This window comes from Perca flavescens, chromosome 6, assembly GCF_004354835.1.
Source record: "Perca flavescens isolate YP-PL-M2 chromosome 6, PFLA_1.0, whole genome shotgun sequence".
Taxonomy (NCBI): domain Eukaryota; kingdom Metazoa; phylum Chordata; class Actinopteri; order Perciformes; family Percidae; genus Perca; species Perca flavescens.
In genome coordinates this window covers 32,290,321-32,308,283 of record NC_041336.1, presented here as the reverse complement: position 1 = coordinate 32,308,283, position 17,963 = coordinate 32,290,321, and the positions used below count along the sequence as shown (strand labels likewise).

The 17,963-nt window shown below is 42.5% G+C and overlaps 1 protein-coding gene across 2 annotated transcripts in view; it reads left to right on the top strand.

Moving 5' to 3' along the window:
- Positions 1 to 17,963, top strand: part of LOC114556613 (TGF-beta receptor type-2) — a 39,253-nt gene that overhangs the window by 7,539 nt on the left and 13,751 nt on the right. Inside the window, exons 2-7 of one of the 2 annotated variants that reach the window (XM_028579602.1) lie at positions 2,734 to 2,878; positions 3,016 to 3,206; positions 14,937 to 15,232; positions 15,326 to 15,574; positions 16,540 to 16,653; positions 17,058 to 17,195. In XM_028579602.1, the coding sequence (XP_028435403.1) occupies positions 2,734 to 2,878; positions 3,016 to 3,206; positions 14,937 to 15,232; positions 15,326 to 15,574; positions 16,540 to 16,653; positions 17,058 to 17,195 (1,133 nt within the window). Of the gene's footprint in view, positions 1 to 2,733; positions 2,879 to 3,015; positions 3,207 to 14,936; positions 15,233 to 15,325; positions 15,575 to 16,539; positions 16,654 to 17,057; positions 17,196 to 17,963 lie in introns of those variants that run through there. The other variant, XM_028579603.1, reaches the window with a different exon arrangement.

Sequence of the window (17,963 nt, the reverse complement as noted above, 5' to 3'; positions counted from 1 at the left end):
AGTAAGTTATTGTTAAAGTTATTTTTAGTAAAAAAAAAAATTATAAATCATTTAATTTTGACCATATGGCCTTAGCAATAAACCAGCCGTTGTTGCAAACACCATTACCCACAAGGCCAAGACCTTCACCGGTTAAATGCTACAGCTTAACTGACTGAGGTCCAGTAAGTGTCTGGATATGGAGGGCCGCACTGTTACGTGATGGATAAGAGAGAAGCAGTTGTAACTCACAGTGATGTCTAATTTAAAAAAGAAATAACAGCGATGCAGCAATGTGCTGGGAAAATTTAATTTGACCTTTTTGCATGTTAATGTTAATTAATTGTTCCAAATCACACAGGTTCACACCGAAGTAGCTAGTGCTGTAGATAGTCGTCGATTTTAGAACCAGAAGCAGTCACTGCTGCTCATTTCAACAAGAGGTGTAGGAAAAGCTGATATACTGTACAAAGTACAGAGCTGGAAGGAATTTAGTGTACTGCTCAGTGAAGCTGAACCAGGGCAGACGCTGAAGGAGGGTTTCTTCAGCTCTGAAAACACCCTTCTGCACCACAGCGCCTGGATACACACAGAGATCCAACCACCTTATTTGAACCAAAAAAAGCCAAATGGGGGACCTTCCTTTTTAGACTCATAAAGAGGGATATTTAAGCTGTGTAATCTTCAGCCTAACACAGGTTAACATGGATTACCTGGGTTTCTTACACAGCCTTACTAGGCCATAAATCAGGGGGTTTGGAGTCAGAGAGGCAGGTCTGAACAGGTCACGGAGCCCAGGGAGATCACAGAGGCTAAGGGGAATGCCGGGGGTAAGATTGTACTGATTGTTGATTGCTGATTGCACTACACTGCCAGCCAGCCACTGTACCACGTGCAATACCTTCCAACCAAACACGGTGATGATATCAGACAGTGTAACTGTATCTGTGTGAGTAGTCCTTTAATATCATGCTCAGGAACATAAATGCTGATTTGAGCTATAACCTGTTAAACACGAACAGAAACGATCCAGTAAATGCGAAACAAGGTCAGTGTGTGCCTGTCTATAATTAGCCTTGTTTGTCATGTTTTTGGGGAGCTTGTGAATCATTTATCGGATGGATTTGACTTTCACGGTTGACAGATTTGTACATTCACCTCATTCTTCCAGGAAGTCACAGCTTCACTCCACATCCTGTCTTTAATGAGTTTAAAAAAAAGATGGGACTTGATCTATTAATTCTTTCAGGAAATCCTTTTGCATAGTTGTATTTGAAGGTTTTTTATCCATGAGGTTTTGGGTTATGTATCTAAAGTGGTTTGATGTAAGAAGTGACTGTACCTTGGCTCAGCCTGCCTATTGATTCAGCTGTGGTTGTCTGTGTTGGTGGGTCATTGTGGTTTCCTTTGGCCAATCCAGCACATTTGAGGTGGTTGATGTCATCCCCTGCAGTGCATCCCGTTGGAGATCTTTCATTGGTTGTGGTTGTCTGTGTTGACAGTTGTGTGATGTACGGTATGTATTTCACAGTGCCGTGTGTACCAGGTCTTTCCCTTTATTTATTTGCAGCAGGAATTGCCACTGATTTTGTAGCGCAAGTAGCACAAAACTTCCAACCAATAACCAACTTTTTGTATAACTTAGGTACCAGAGCTAAAGGCTTGGGACTTGGACCTGAATCAGAATGAAGTAACTAAAAGGAAGTTGTGAGACTTGACTTGTCTGAAAGACTTTTCAGGTCCAATATGTCATATATTTACTGTGATAAATCCAAAAATGACCCCAATGCGTAATCAGATATTAACGAAAACCTATTTCCTTATAAGAATGAATTTATTCAATACATCTCACAGTTATGTGATACTTGCAATGATAGTGTACAATGAAGAAAGGTCCCAAAACATATATAGTGTCCCAAAAGGAAAGGATCATCCTCTGGAGAGAATGAATGTGCTAATCATGTTTAATGACAATGGCTTCATTAGATGTTGTTGTTTCCTGTGCATCACCTGAAGTATTACAATCCAGTCTCACGGCAGTCCGTGAAATGGTCACGTTATTTAATCTATTGGTTCGTGTACACGGGCACGTTTTTTTTCCCGTGGTAGCCAGCACATTGAACTGTAAAGTAATGTATTTCAATGGGAAGCATATTTCGTGATCACAGCACAACTACGGTAGCGAGTAGTATGAAATGCCGAAAATTCGCGTAAGGAGGTTGGTTGGGGTGGTGGTGGTGGATGGGTCAAACAACATAGGACTGTCCTGGCCAGGACACTCTTGAAAAAGAGATTTTTAATCTCAATGAGTCTCTTCCTGGTTCAATAAAGGTAAAATCAAAATAAAAAAAAATAAAACCTTCACCCCGGAGACCGGGGATTGTGGCCCGCGCGTGGCGTTTTGTTTCCCCGTTGTTGTGTTACTAATCACAACTGTCACGTTGCCTCATCGTCTGGGGACCATGCATATCCACAACACGTTTCATTGTTGCTTGCTGTGAAACAAAGACCAACACTGCCATTGTTTTTGTGCTGCAACATTGAAAAGTTACCAAACACACGGGCGTACTATTGGTGTCACGTAGCAGTTCCGTCAATACGTGCGTTTGATAACTATTTGTTGCGTAATTTATTAATTTATAGTTCTGCTTCAAGCAAGAGCGTGAATTCTGCACACTCCGAGAGCTGCCATTAGAGGTTGCAGTGTTTTCAGTGTGAAGCCAACCTGATGGCGATGTTTCTGTCTTTCTGCAGGTATGCACCGTTTTTTAGGTCGGGAGCAGCTTTGTAAGTTCTGTGATGTGGAGCCTTCCTCCTGCAATGGTACGGGAACCTGCACGACCAACTGCTCCATCACAGCCATCTGTCCGGACATCAACGAGGTCTGTGTCTCTATCTGGTAGGTACCTGAGAGCACAGAGCTGCCTTTGGCTCTTACATATCACTTACTAGATAACTATAGATAGCTTCAATGTATACAATTTGAATCATTACATTACATTCATCTGTCTGTCTTTCTGTCTGTCTATCTCCTAGGAGGAAGAATGAGACCGGCTTCTTCATTGAAACTCTGTGTCATGACCCGTCCACGCCTCTCTATGGGGTTCTGCTGGATGACTACAACAGCTCCACCTGTGTGATGAAGGAGAAGAACACGACGAGCGGGATGGCTCACTTCTGCTCCTGTAACAATGAGGAGTGTAACGACAACCTCTTATTCTCCCCCAGTGAGTACAGTGCATATATAGGGGTCACTTTTAGTGATGAACTCCCAGAGAATTATCTCTGCAGTTCCCCTCGGCTCTACTGAGCACTGTAGCATCTTTCAGCTGTGTTCTGGGCAAGTCTCACTGCTCTCATCAGTCTACAACTACAGTAGGAAGATATTTTATATATTTTCATAAAAAAAAAAAAAAGAAGCTTAGTAATTTCCTAAAATTCTGGCAATTGTAGGTTTTGTTAACACTGATTCAAATGGGAGGAAGGAGGAGGAAATAGCATCTTTGTTGAGGACTATTTTCAGCGGTAGATGAATCCACATGTGGTGCTGTTGTGAGTATTAGTGCCAGCAGGATGGTGTGTGTGTGTGTGTGTGTGTGTGTGTGTGTGTGTGTGTGTGTGTGTGTTTTACGGTGATGAAGGAACAGCAGAGGCTCACTGCTGGTTTTTATAATCCATCAGCTGTGATACACACACAAGACTTATTAGGAGATACACTCACAGCTGGTTTTGGCCTTTTAGTGAGATTTGTTACCAATAAGAACCATATAAATTATGCCAGCCTCATCCTTTGAAGACATGTTTGTCTAGGTACGGCTGCTCTGAATATATTTGATGTGACCGCTACGGCCCGACAAAACATTCGAAGGGAAAAGATTGTGCGTTGAACCCCCCTGTTGTTTGCAAAGGTATGCTGTGTGCAAAGGTACACTGTCTTTTTAGTAGAGCTGATTGGGTAGCACTTCTTACACACCCACCAGACGAGAGAAAACTTACTTCAAAGCCCATTGCACGTTGTTGCACGTTGTTGCACGTTGTTGCACGTTGCTGCATGCTGTTTTCAAGGAAACGTGTCATTCGAGGGTGAAAGTGAGAGAGTGACGGCAATTAGCTTCGGAGCGAGTTGTGACGCTGGAGTCGTAGTGAGAGAAACAAAGTGTCTCCCCTGTTCTTTCTGACCACGGTGGGAAACCTCTAGCAAGAAAAGTTAACCCTCTCTTTGATTTCACGTTGTTTATGGAGAAGGAAAAGCAGGAAATGAGTCGGGGGGCAATGCAACGCTACCAAGCCACGGCCGAGCGACGTGCGTCACCGCGACGTGTGGTTAGATGTCTCCACACCTCAATTTTTCACAATAATAACCAGAGCCTTTAGGGTAGTAGAATGATACATCTGTAACCCTTCCTCAACTGTAAATGATGAGCCGAGTGCTGGTGTTTGCTGTTCTTCCTCCATTTCCTCTTTGTGTAACAGGTTGTCTACTGCTCCTAATCTCTATAATGGAGTAAGTCGTTATTCCCCTCTTTGCTGTTATCTTCTCACCCCCGCCCCTTCCGCCTTGTTCTCTGACTTTCTCTCCAACCACCGACAGGGAAACTCTGTGTTTTGGCACGTAAAACTGTGCTTTTCAGAAGTTGTTGGTTTTTAGGACTTAATTGTGGTCGCTACTCTGTTGTGGAATGACTGGATATTGCACCGTCATCACAAACAGGAAGTGGAAACGTGGTTTTTTGCATCACATGTAAACATGAGTCGGGGAATCCTCATTGTGGTCGCAGACATGCAGCTGGGTGCATACTGCGCTGTGATTGGCTGCTGCCCCTCAACTGCTCAGCAGAAAATGTGGGTGTCTGTCTCAGCCTGTGTGTGTGTCTGTGTGTGTGCGTGTGTGTGTGCGTGTGTGTGTGCGTGCGTGCGTGCGTGCGTGCGTGCGTGCGTGCGTGCGTGCGTGCGTGTGTGTGTGCGCGTGTGTCTGGAGAGCTCAGACATACGGTTTCCTGTCTGTGTTTAACTCAAATCAGAAACATCTCCAGCCCACAGTGAACCGCCCAGAGACAGAGCAGCACTGTAGGGAATGACAGTGAGGTAGACTCAGTCTGCTGCTATGGGCCAGCTCATGTATTCTCTTCTTATGTGCCAGAATCATTAAAGACGATTGGATTGCTCTTTTTCCCACCTCACTGACTAAACGGTTACTTTTACCTGCTGTATACTGCATAAAGCCTCCCACGTAGTCAAGTGTCGAGACTGACAATCCTTCACCTGAATGAGCTCTTTTAAACCGGCTGAAATGTCCACAGATAAGACCATTGCTCTGCTGTTTATTTCAAATAAATATTTTTTCTCAATGGTAGTTATATTTTATACTGATTACCTATGTACATACATAACCCTAACCCATATTAGAAACATATACCAATATAATATTTCAGTAGAACACCACTAACTATGACCTTTGTGATAAAACAAATAAGATGGTTCATTTATTGACATTCTACAACACAGGGTTACACAGCCAGATGCAGTTCTATTACTTTTATGTTACTGTAGAAGAGCTAGTCTTACTGATGGCGTGTGGAGGATGAGACAGCAGACTGGCACTTAACTAAAAGTGCAAAAGTATTATCATCACAATATACTACTTAAAGTGCTCATACTATGCACATTTTCAGGTCCATAATTGTATTTAGAGGTTGTACCAGAATAGGTTTATGTGGTTTAATTTTCAGAAAACACCTTATATTTGTTGTACTGCACATTGCTGCAGCTCCTCTTTTCACCCTGTGTGTTGAGCTCTCTGTTTTAGCTACAGAGAGAGACATCTCACTTCTGTTCCATCTTTGTTGGAAGTCGCACATGCGCAGTAAGTACTGCTAGCTAGTCAGTTGCAGAGCGTGACGGAGTGCCACGCTAGCAGCTAGGCTAGCATTATAACGTGTGTTACAAAGTGACCCACGTTCGTCTCTGAAGTAAAGGCTGGACTACAACAGAGCAGTGGAGCAGTTTGGGAACAGTGTTTTCTGTTGGAGATGGTCCCAGTCCCTTTGGGGTGGACTTTGGGCTTTTTCACTTTGTAAACTTATAGCATGCACACAAATATATATATAGCACAATAAAGGAAAGGGGAAAAGCCAAATAGCATAATATGAGCACTTTAAAGTAAAAGTACTCATTATTCAGAATGAAAATACAGGTCTAAGGTCGAGAGTGTTTTCATGCGTTCGTCACGTAGCAGACAAGATCAAAGTCCTGATTGGCCCATCAAAATGCCTCAAAAATTTAATACTACAGTATTGATTGGACAATCCAAGAAGGTTGATGCCAGCCTGGGTCTGAGGGAAGGACGATCTCATAGCAAAGACAGATAATGCGCAATCGCGGTGATGATTCACGGGATTGACCTGGTTGATACTATAAACAGCGATGGTCGTGTGATGGCCAGGTAAAAAGTGAACGTGACGAGCTTTATAAAGGCAGATGTCATGACAGGGCTGTATTGGATTGCATTTGATTGTACAGGTGTACATTTCTTTGGCAATGGATCTTTGGGAGAATTCATTTTTTGCATCCCATAGAAGACAAAGAAAGAGCATGCATGTTGCTTTCTACTCATCTTATATCTAATAAAGGGGACACTGAGTGTATGGTGGATAACTACCCGGCCCAAGCCTGGTTCCAGACCCCTGAATCACGACCCACATCTGGAAATCGTTCCGATAGGTCTGGTGTTGTTCACATCGATGACTGTAAAGCAGTCAACCAATCAGAGCTTTATAGGTGGGATCATTTGGCTAGCAACCTGCCTACCCATAAACATGAAATATTGTGGCAGAAAAACAGCCACAGAAAAGGCAACAAGCAAGGAGGAGATTAACGCAGCTAGTCAGCTGATGCGGCACTCTGATCTTCCTGTTATTGATCCCTACAGTGACCAATACGCATAAGACAACGCCATTCTGCATCATTATAACAGGAAGACTTTAACGTAACAGGCAAGCCCGGGAGCGGAAACCCTAATACTAAATCTGACAAGTTCAGTAGCACTAGCTCCATCAAAAGAGTAGTTTGTGTAAAAAATAATACACACACACACACACACACACACACACACACACACACACACACACACACACACACACACACACACACACAGAGGCCTGAGGGTCAGGGTTGTGGTTCCTTCCTCCCATTGAGGACATATGCAGCAGGAAGTCCCTATTTGTTTATTGGACCACTGCCATGGCTTATTCCTCCACAAATGCCTCACATTGTTCTCCCCCAGCATTGCATTCTTATGACGTGCCTGTAATAGTGGTGTGCATTTGGTTTATTGCTTGAGAGTCACACTCATGGATTCTCATGTTTGTGTTTGAGTGAGTGTTTGTGCATTCAAACATGTGCTACAAATGTCATAGTGAGGGAGCGGACATTGTGACTCCCCAGCTGCAAAAACTAACAGGGCTGGTTGGTTTAATGGGCAGCTGAGTGGAGGCCTGTTAGAGGTTTGTCAGATAGGGAGATGAGTGCTCTGTTGTCACTGGCAACGTGATAAAATCATCATGCAGCTGTTGAAAAAGCTGTCATAAACCCACGGTACACTACCTGCCCAGCAGCAAGCAGCACAGAGACAAAGTCAGTAATCTGGATGCAACGATTATGACATTTTGTTGGTATGATTATTGTATAAAATAATACACGGTTTCATGCTTGTCACAATTATCATGCATTAATTAATTTCACTGCTAATGTATGTAATTACGTGAACACTCTAGATTTAAATGTGTTATTTATTGCTGCCTTTTGAAACAGAGATAACACAGTAACAGTTTTGAATGTTTTGAAAATGATTATATGAACAATCATCAACCTTTTTATTTAAATTCATCTGAAAAGATTAGAGAATAGAGGTGATACAGTCACACCACAAACAAAGGCCAAGTTGGAAACAACAGTGCTGTCCTTGTGTCATTGTGGGACTGGCTCTAGTGGCTGTAATTCTGCACCAAGGCTGAATTTCGGGAAAGAGACTTTAGATACAGTATTAGGGGACCACTAAGGTCTATATAAAATCATCCAAAGAGCACCATGTCATGGGACCTTTAAAACAGTTTCCCCTAGTCTTCTTCCGGGACACAAACTCTGTTCCGCGAATGAAAGCCCTTTGCCCCTTCGAGCTCTGCTCACATGCTTCAAGTTATAGTTCTTTACTGTCATGTGCACAACAATTACAAGAAGCAGTTGCTGGTTACTCACTTTTTACATCATCAAGGAGGCAGGTGACCACATCTACTCTGAATGACTCCATAAAATCACACTGGAAGGTGATTCTGACGAAGACAAAGGCTGCTTCCCAAGTCTCTTATCTGATATTTCCCAGCTCTTCGCTTGAGCCAGAAGTCATTCTGGCCCCCTTTTTGCAGGCTGTCTCAAAGCTCTTATTCCTGCCACGGAAGAGGATGGAAGAGTGAGGATGGAGGATGGAAGAGTGAGGATGGAGGATGGAGGAGTGAGGGTGGAGGACGGATGATGGAGGATGGAGGAAGGAGGAAGGAGGATGGAGGAGTGAGGATGGAGGGGTGAGGATGGAGGAGCAAGGATGGAGGATGGAGGAGTGAGGATGGAGGGGTGAGGATGGAGGAGTGAGGATGGAGGAGAGTGGATGGAGGATGGCGGAGCGAGGATGGAGGAGCGAGGACGGATGGAAGGATGGATCTAGATATAGATGGGATCCATGTGCTCTCACTCTGACAGGCCTCTGAGACAGAGCACTTGTTTGTAATTAAGATCCTGTACAGATGATTGACTAATGCCACCTCTCAGCCACTGTCAGTTACACGTTTGGCGCTTGTCAACTAGTTTCAGTGGGACGGGAGGCATTGATATTAAATACCGCCTTGTCATAGTAACATGCTATTTGTTTTAGTGCTATATTTACAGCTGTGCTCTTGTGAAAGTCCGTTTTATATTCTTTGAGGCACGCTATGTGAGGAATGAGAAGAAGGTAGAACTAATTCATGTCTGACATGGATTCCTTTCCTGGTACAGTCTGCGTTTTTGCACAGATGTCCCTGATCTCCTCCAAATGACTTCATGGGTTATTGTGATCTATTCCTCATAATGAATGAAATCTTCCGCATGACATGAAGTGGGGATTTTTGAAGTCAGGGGGGTGTTTCTATTTTGATGATAAAGAAGAAGAACAAGAGATAAAAATAAAAAAGGGAAAAATGATTAGAATGACTTCTTAATGCAGCCAACCAAGAGGAAGAGGAAAAAATAGAGGAAAAAGTGTCTCTGTGTATGTTCCAAGATCTGTATTTTTGTATTCTTATTTTTTTTTATAGTTCCTCCTTAACTGTGGAATCTTGGCTTGCTTTCAGTGAGTACACCAGTCTTTCAGTCACACAGTCTGCTGTATAGAGAAAAGACTCAACTCTTAGATGCATGAGGAGGGAAACAAGAAGGCCAAGTGAAGCCCTGAGATGGGGCGAGGAAGTAGATAGGCAGCTTTATCGGGCAGTTTGGGTTGTAAAGGCAGCGCAGTTACCATAACAAGTAAATAGTGAGTGTGATATTCAATTTTAGTCAGGGTCACCACCCTCCACGCCCCACCATAACACGATGCCCGCCTGGATAAAGGAAGGTTATTTGTATACATTTATGCGAGGGGAAAAATGGGAAAAAATGAAAAACTTTTTTAATACAAGGTCATGTCGTGACATGTAACACATACATAATGCAAACATAACTTAAACCTGGGAGCCCTTTTGTGTGCTGTGCAACGATAAACTGGAGTTTAACAGCAAATATTTACTAATTTAATAAATTAATTTAAAGTTACCTAAACCCTGCACAAACAGATTATTTGACAGTTATGGTGCACATTGATGACCAACAAACATTCATGGCTTTAAGCTTTTCACAGAACTGACATCCATCTGCTGCGTGTTGTAAAAGTGATATGTATGTATATCTTTGATAGTGGAGTGCAGTGATTTCCAGTTTTGTATTGCTGTAACAGAAAATGATAATTGACCAAATGTGCTTTTCCTGAATGGGATAAGAAACTCACCTCGTGTGGTGCTTCTGGTGATCTGACTGCTGTTGTTACGTTGGATTCTGAATGAGCTAAAGGTGCCCTGCCACACGTATCACTTTGTGGTAATGTGTGAAGTTCTACCATGGACTCTGTATTGTTGTGGAAAAAAATGCCTAGGTTACCGGTGAATCGGATTGATGTACATAAATTATGCCATTGAGTAATTAACAAAATTATCATTCATCAATTATTATTATTATTACATCAGAAAGTAAACACTATGGCTTTAGTTAAATGAGAATGTTTGATCAAGTCAACATGAATAATGATAGTTAAATCCAACAATTGTTTTTCTGGCGCAGAATACAAACTGGCACAGTGAAGTGTGCTTCAACCTCCTCAGTGTTTAGAATTGCTTCCATCTATTCACCCATCAGCTGTTTCCAACATGAAATCATGTCTGGCTCTGTCATTTTCCAAGGAAAACTGTTCCTTTTTTAATATCCAACTCACAACTTTGTTATTCACCAAACAGTGTGAGGATCCAAGTAATTAGCAATGGTCCCCTGATGGTTAGACATAAGAGGGTGAGTCAGAGATGGCAGCGTTTGAAATCCCAGCATACATACACATCCTGAAACACACACACACACACACACACACACACACACACACACACACACACACACACAACGTGTAGAGTAATTGCATCGTGGAGGCAAGGATCGCTCTATTAGTTGGAATGATGTGTCAAACCTCCACGAGCACTGCATGAGAACACTCTGGCATACTGATTGGAAAAGGCAACATGAGTCGGATTAGCAGCTTGTCTTGGCACCGTCTGATTGGTTGTTACTAGCTTGAATGAAGACACTCATGCACTCTAATCATGGCAGAAATACAGCAAGGAAATAAACTTAAAACCTCAAAAACCTCCAAGCAATCTTAAAAGACTTAAAGCATACACACATGTCCAGAATCATGGAATTCAAGTAGTAGTGTCTGGCTGTCTGGTAGTTATTACCAGACTCTAAAGTCTGTGTTCGGTAGCATTGATTCATTTCATCCGCGGCTTTGCCCAAAGCTATTTCAGAAAGATATACTGCTTTACTAGGGGTGTGACGAGACACTTACTCCACGAGACGAGACACATCACGAGATTGGGTTCACGAGAACGAGACGAGACGAGATTTTTAAAAAAAATTTGAAGAAATCCTCAATGATGAAATATATGAATGGAAAATAGTTTTTTATTCAACTGACCTTGGCTTCTTTGTAGAGGTTTGGGACTACAGTGCGAGTTAAATGCGCGCGTGATGGGATGACGTACCTCGTTTCCAGTGTGTGGAGGAGTCGCCAAAATCCAACATTTTCCACCACAGAAAATGGCCTCATATCAGCTGCAATGAAAACGCCTATGTCCCTCGTTATTGCCGTGGCTCTTGCACTTACCGGTGGCAGAGATGCAAAGGCTTTTAGAGTTGTTTGGCCTTTTAATGTTTTCGTCGCGGGTGCTGTAGTTAGTAGAGAGCTGTGGTGGTGCTGTAAGTGTTTTTGCATAGTGCTCGTGTTAGCCGCGGTATACGGCATATTTTTCTTACAATGTTTACATATTGCGTTCGTCTTGTCTGTCACTCTTTCGCCGTTTATTATTTCCGCAGGAAAACCAAAATGTTGCCACACAAATGATTTAAAAGTGGCAGGGGGATCTTCAATAGTAATTTCACGCTCCATCACGCTGACATCACATCACCGTGTTTTAATCTCGCGAGATCTCGTAAAACGAGATCTCGTCACACCCTTATGCTTTACACACACACACACACACACACACACACACACACACACACACACACACACACACACACAAACTATGTCAATCAGACTTACAGTTAGTGTAATCATATGAATGTTGCGACATGATATAAAGCCATATAACAGTAGCTCAAGGATTTCAATACTAGCAAAGTTAACTGCACTAATTAGAAGTCCAAAGACACCTTTTGTATATCTTCATAACTTTATCTTTTTTATTAAGTGCATGTGTCTTTATCAAGGAACACGTGTGTGATTTAGTGTCTCCTTCCTCATAATGTCAATAACCCAATTAAATACTTCTAAGTAGCATTACCTTTCCAGCTAAAATGCTGTTGCTACTTTTACAATACATTGATACTACAGCAGTATGCACAACACTGGACCGGACATGCACGAACATGCTCGTGTCATTATCATATAAGCATTAGGTAAATGGTAAATGTGGTAAGGAAAATATGAAATATTTGGAGTGGAAAATAGGAAAAAGATGAATCCTCCCACTTTGAATGTTAGCAGCCAATTGGATGGGTGTTGTATCACTACCGTTAATATGAGGCAATATGGCCATATTACTCAGTGGGCTGTTATCATCCATGGGTAAGTTGGATCAACCATCCACGTCAATTTTCAAAGCTTAGAGCAACTGCCTGACTGCGGCGCTGTAAAATGACTTAGTGTGAAGAGCGACAATACATACATAAGTTAAGTTCCTTAGGTAACTTTCTTAACTAAAGGAAATGGAATTTCTTTTAACCCAAACCACAATCTTTTACTGAACCAAAGTAGTTTTGTTGCCTAAACCTAACCAAGTAACGTTAATTTTAGTTTAAATTCACGGGACTCCCTGAGCAGAAAGTAACGTCAAGGCGTCCTGAATGCAAAATAGATGCGTGGTGGTGCGACTTCTTCAAGGGTCAGACCTTGGTCTGAGCTCCTTCAGCCAGCCTATGTGGCACCTATGAGGTTTCCCCTGAGCGACTGAGTGAGACACTCTTTGAAAAGGTGCCCAGCTAGAGCAGAGCAGGCCGGCCAGGCCAAGCCGAGGCAAACAGGCTCTCCACTGTTTTCTCCCTGCCGCTGGAACTCTGGTGGTTGGCTGCCGTTTTGTCCGAGCTGGCAGTCAGAGTCAAAGGAGGTAGTTAATGCTATAGCTCGTGAAGCCGTAAAAGGCTACTCATACTGTAGTCCCATTATCAGAGGACAAAGTCAGCTCCCTGCTGAGAACACAATCCTAAAGATACACACACTGTATAAATAGTGGCAGGGAATTGCAGTGTGCTTGCTGCTGCTGCTACTGCATGCAGCACACCAAACCTACAAATTAGTTGTTCTCCAAATACCTGCCTTTACACCACCACCTTCGCTTTTAGTTAGTTTTCTGTGGAAATGGTGGGTTTCTGAAGAGGAAGAGGAAGTTGTATGGATGCTAGATACAGCGTGACATAAAGGGAATCCATAACGTAGAGTTAAACGCAACGTATTTGTCGGCGAGGTTAGTGCTGATCATGATCGTTCATCAAAAATGTAAAATATATTAAACATCATGTTATGGTTGTGTATGTTCTGTTTCCTGTTTTATTTTGGTAGTCTGTTTTTCTGTCTTGTCTGATGTCTTTCACCTGTTCCCTAGCCCTTGTGTCACCTGCCCCTTGTTAACTCTCATTTACTTGTGTAGTTATTCTCTGTGTAATCTTTTGTCTGTGTCAGATCATTGTTTCTGTTCCGTGTGCTTCTGTCAGTGGATTGCTTGCCACTGTTTCTGTGTTTTGCCTGTTCCTGTGTTTTGGGATTCTGCCTGTTCCTGCTTTTGTATTTTCGCCTGCTGTTCCAGGACTCCTCTTTGTTTGTTTGGACTTTCATTAAAGTAATCCTCAAGCTTACTCGTGTGTCTGCCGTCTCTGCATTTGGGTCCGACATCTCCCTTTTCTACGTGACACGCTCATTTTCTGCATTGTTTGACAGCTGATAAGTTCTAAATATTTCAGGAATGAATGGAACAAGAAATAGCAACCACAGTGAGCTGTTAGATGAAGAGCTGCATGTGACACGCTGCACACCTCCAACTTCTCAACAAGGTAGCCCAGTCCTCTCAATGTGCCCTGCTGTTGTCTGGAAAACTGCTTGCACCGTGTGCAGCATGAAATCAGATGCTCATGGCATCGTGGAAAAAGGATTTCTTTATCCAAAAAAACGTTGTTTTTTTTTATACTGTTGTAATTCTGACATAGTAGCTGCTTTCGAAGTGTTCGCCAAACCTGCTGTCACCACCAGTAGGTGTCAGGTGTCATCCAATCAACCAGGACCCAAATCTGAAGGATTGTAAATTTGAATTTGGCTAATGCGTGCTACAGATTTAATAGCCATGTTCTAGGAACAGAGTTGTTGTGTTGAAAGTTTAAATTCACATACAATTGCTGTAAGCACCTGCCACTCTTTTCCTAAGCAGTTAAACTTTGAAACATACTGTAGATTTCGACCAACTTGTAAATTCTCTGGTTAACCCTAACCAACCTAAGCGAAGCTAGCGCTACGCTACTTTTCAGTTCGCTTCAATCGAAGGCTAGATGGCAGCAGTCACAGCAGAGTTTGCATTAACTTTTAACAGTCCCAAAATGACCACTATCCTACTCTTGTTCGTTAACAGTCTTGTATCCCCATGTTGGCTGTTACAAATTGCCCGTCTTATAGTTTCAGATAGGCAGGGCCAACCCTGAAAACCACCGAAAAACAAATGGGATGACAGCAAAATCCTGACCCATGTTTGCAGCGTTCACCACAGTCTGCACACGCTACATTACAAATCTTCATGGCTGACTCAGTCATAATTTCACAAGCAGTTTAGCTCTTCGATGGTTGAATTCTATAACCTAATTGTAGCTAAATAAAATCCGGGTATGTCATAAATACTGTTGGGTTTACCCTCCGTATTTCGTTGATTGTGCATAGTGTATCCCATAGTAAAAATCTTGTATGTAATCCAACATCAATTGTCTCATTTGATTTCTTTTCAGTGTTTTTTTGTCCCTGGTGAGACTCTTGGTCTCACGCCATACACTCTCCACCTTTTTGTATTCATCTCATCTTCTGTCTGCTTTTTCAGTTGTGGATCCAACTCCGGATGATCCCTTGGTGTTGGTGATTCTGGTTAGCCTGCTTCCCCTGCTGGTGATGGGCATTGTGGTTGTGGGAATGTTCTTCTGGTACCGAGCCTACCGACGACGCCTGAACCAAGAATGGGAGAGCAGCAAAAAGAAGCGCAAGCCAAAAGCTGGTGGGCTGGACTGCAGTGATGCCTGCGCCATCATGATGGATGACGATCGGTCCGACAGCAGCTCGACGCATGCCAACAACCTGAACCACAACACTGAGCCACTGCCAATAGAGCTGGATCTGCTAGTACATACCTAGTGGTATTTCAGAGTTTTTTTGTGGAGCAATTCTTCTCTAAGCCACCCTGACTAATATCATACCTTTTTGATCCTGTCTCAGGTGGGAAAGGGTCGCTTTGCCCAGGTATACAAGGCTAAGCTGAAGCAGACCACCTCGGATCAGTTTGAAATAGTAGCTGTGAAGATATTCCCGTATGAGGAGTACGCCTCCTGGAAGAATGAGAAGGACATCTTCTCCAACACAGATCTCCGGCACGAGAACGTCCTCCACTTCCTGACAGCTGAGGAGAGGAAGATAGAGAAACAGTACTGGCTCATCACTGACTACCACCAAAGAGGAAATCTACAGGTGAGACGGCTACTGTTGTGTAACCCAGCATGGGAGGACCAGTATTACTCCATGTTGTGAATTGCTGTGGTGAAGGACATATTCAAAGCCTTGACTGAAAAGGCATCAATACCACACTTTAAACATATTCCATTACAAGGAAAATGCATTGACAATGTTACTTAGGTAAAAAATATAATAAGATAAATGTCCTATGTGTCTGCTATACTATTATATCATGAAATCATTATTTCTCATGCATTAATGTAAAAACAGGATTTTGCTGTTGAAGTTGGAGAGCTGGAGCTCATTTTGAACTAATTTCATTTTTTTGTTTTAATGGATTCATCTGCAAGTTATTTTCTCCATTAATCAATTGAGTCTTTGGCTTGTAAAAATAGAGAAAATAGTAAGAAATGGCTTAACAATTACCCAGAGCCAAATGTGACACTTTCACAATGTTTTTCTCCAACCAACAGTCCAAACCTCTATATTATGTCTCGCATGTCAGACCTTCCTCCACAGCGCTGTAGAGGAAGGTCTGGCTAGTCCACATCATTCCGGCATGGGAGAAAAACGTGCTCTGGTGTATTGGCATTTCTTTAAACCAATCACAATCATCTTGGGCGGTGCTAAGAGCCGGACAGAACAACGGTGCCTCTGCTAAATAGCCTTGGGAAGGAACTTGTTTTGGTGGAATTTGTACTACATTTTCATGTTTCCTGTGCAAAAATCTTAATTTTGTAAAGTCACTAATAACTAAATCTGTCAGATAAATGTAGTGAAGTAAAAAAAAGTACAATATTTCCTTCTGAGACGTAGTGGAGTACAAGCAGATGAAAAGCACCTCAAATGTGTATTAAAGTACAGTACAGTACAGAACTTAGTTACATTCCACCACAGTTGGTAGTCTTTTTTTTTTTTTTTTTTATTCATAAATTTTAAATTCGCAATTTGACCAATCCCATCATCCCTCGGCCCTCCAGGAGCACCTGACGCATAATGTGATCAGCTGGGAGGAGCTGCAGGTGATGAGCATGTCTCTTGCCCGAGGTGTCGCCCACCTCCACAGTGACCGTCTCCTCTGTGGACGCCTTAAGGTAGGACTGTGTGACTATGTGACAACGTAGCAGACAAAGCATCACATCTATGGGAGGGTTGATGTTGTCCAGTTCAGAGGACGAGGCACTGAAGGACTACACTCAGTGTTGGAAATAAGATATTCAGATTTTTTTTCCTGATTTTTAGTGCATTCATTTTAGTTTTACCGGAACTACTTATTAGGTGTCCTATATAACTTTTCAATGGACACCCTGCAGCCAATCAGAATCGAGTGTTCACCCAGACCATGATATTAACAGTATTTATTTTATGTTTAATGTTTAGTTTGGATAAAAAGTCTAAAGCCTTAATGACTGTTAATATGGCATTTCTTTATGTATAATGTCTTCTTTTTAAAATGTAATTAGTTCTTTTGACCCCCATACTTGTATTGTGCCTAAAGGTGCCCATAGTCCATCGAGACCTGAAGAGCTCCAACATCCTGGTGAAGAACGACCTGACGCTGTGCCTCTGTGACTTTGGCCTAGGACTCCGTTTAGACAGCACTCTGTCTGTGGATGACCTGGCCAACAGTGGACAGGTCAGATTAAAAGTCTTTTTTTTAATGTCTTTTCTCATTTATTGTGTGAGTTCATAGTCTTCCTTTTCATAGATTATTTTATCCAGAGACTGAGTTGAAAGAGCACATTTGCCCCTTGGGATTTCAACTTCAACCTTCAGTCTTCTAGTTCGGACTGGCAGCAAACGACCTAAAGAGTACCAGACTATCTACTGCAACTTGTCCACAGTAATCATTTATGACCTAAGACTAAATGGCTAAATGGAAATGTGATTATGTTTTGTTTTGTTATGTTATGTTATTAAATATACAGTATACCGGACGATATATCGGAATATCGGATTTTTAAATCACCAAATAAAGTCAATATCACTGATGGCTTGTGGGAGGGAATTCTAGAGGGGGGTGCACAGCTGAAGGCTCTGGACCCCATGGAAGATGGCAGTGCAGGAGGAGTGATGAGGAGCATGGAGGAGGAAGAACGGAGAGTACTATGCAGTGTTTGATAGGGGAGCAGTGCAGTTGCTGAAGGACAGGGGTTGGGGGGTGATGATACGGGCAGCTGCGTTCTGGACCAGTTGAAGTTTATGGAGGAGTTTGAGTGAGATGACCGGAGAGGAGAGAATTGCAGTAATCTAAACGGGATTTTACTGATGTCGCGGTTCAAGCCTTTTGACTCAATATCCTCCCTAAGCCCAACATGTGGGCCAATGTGTGCTTACACTACAAATACAAGACAAAATATAAATTTTAAAGCAGGTTCAGGTGTAGGTGTGAAGCACACAGCCA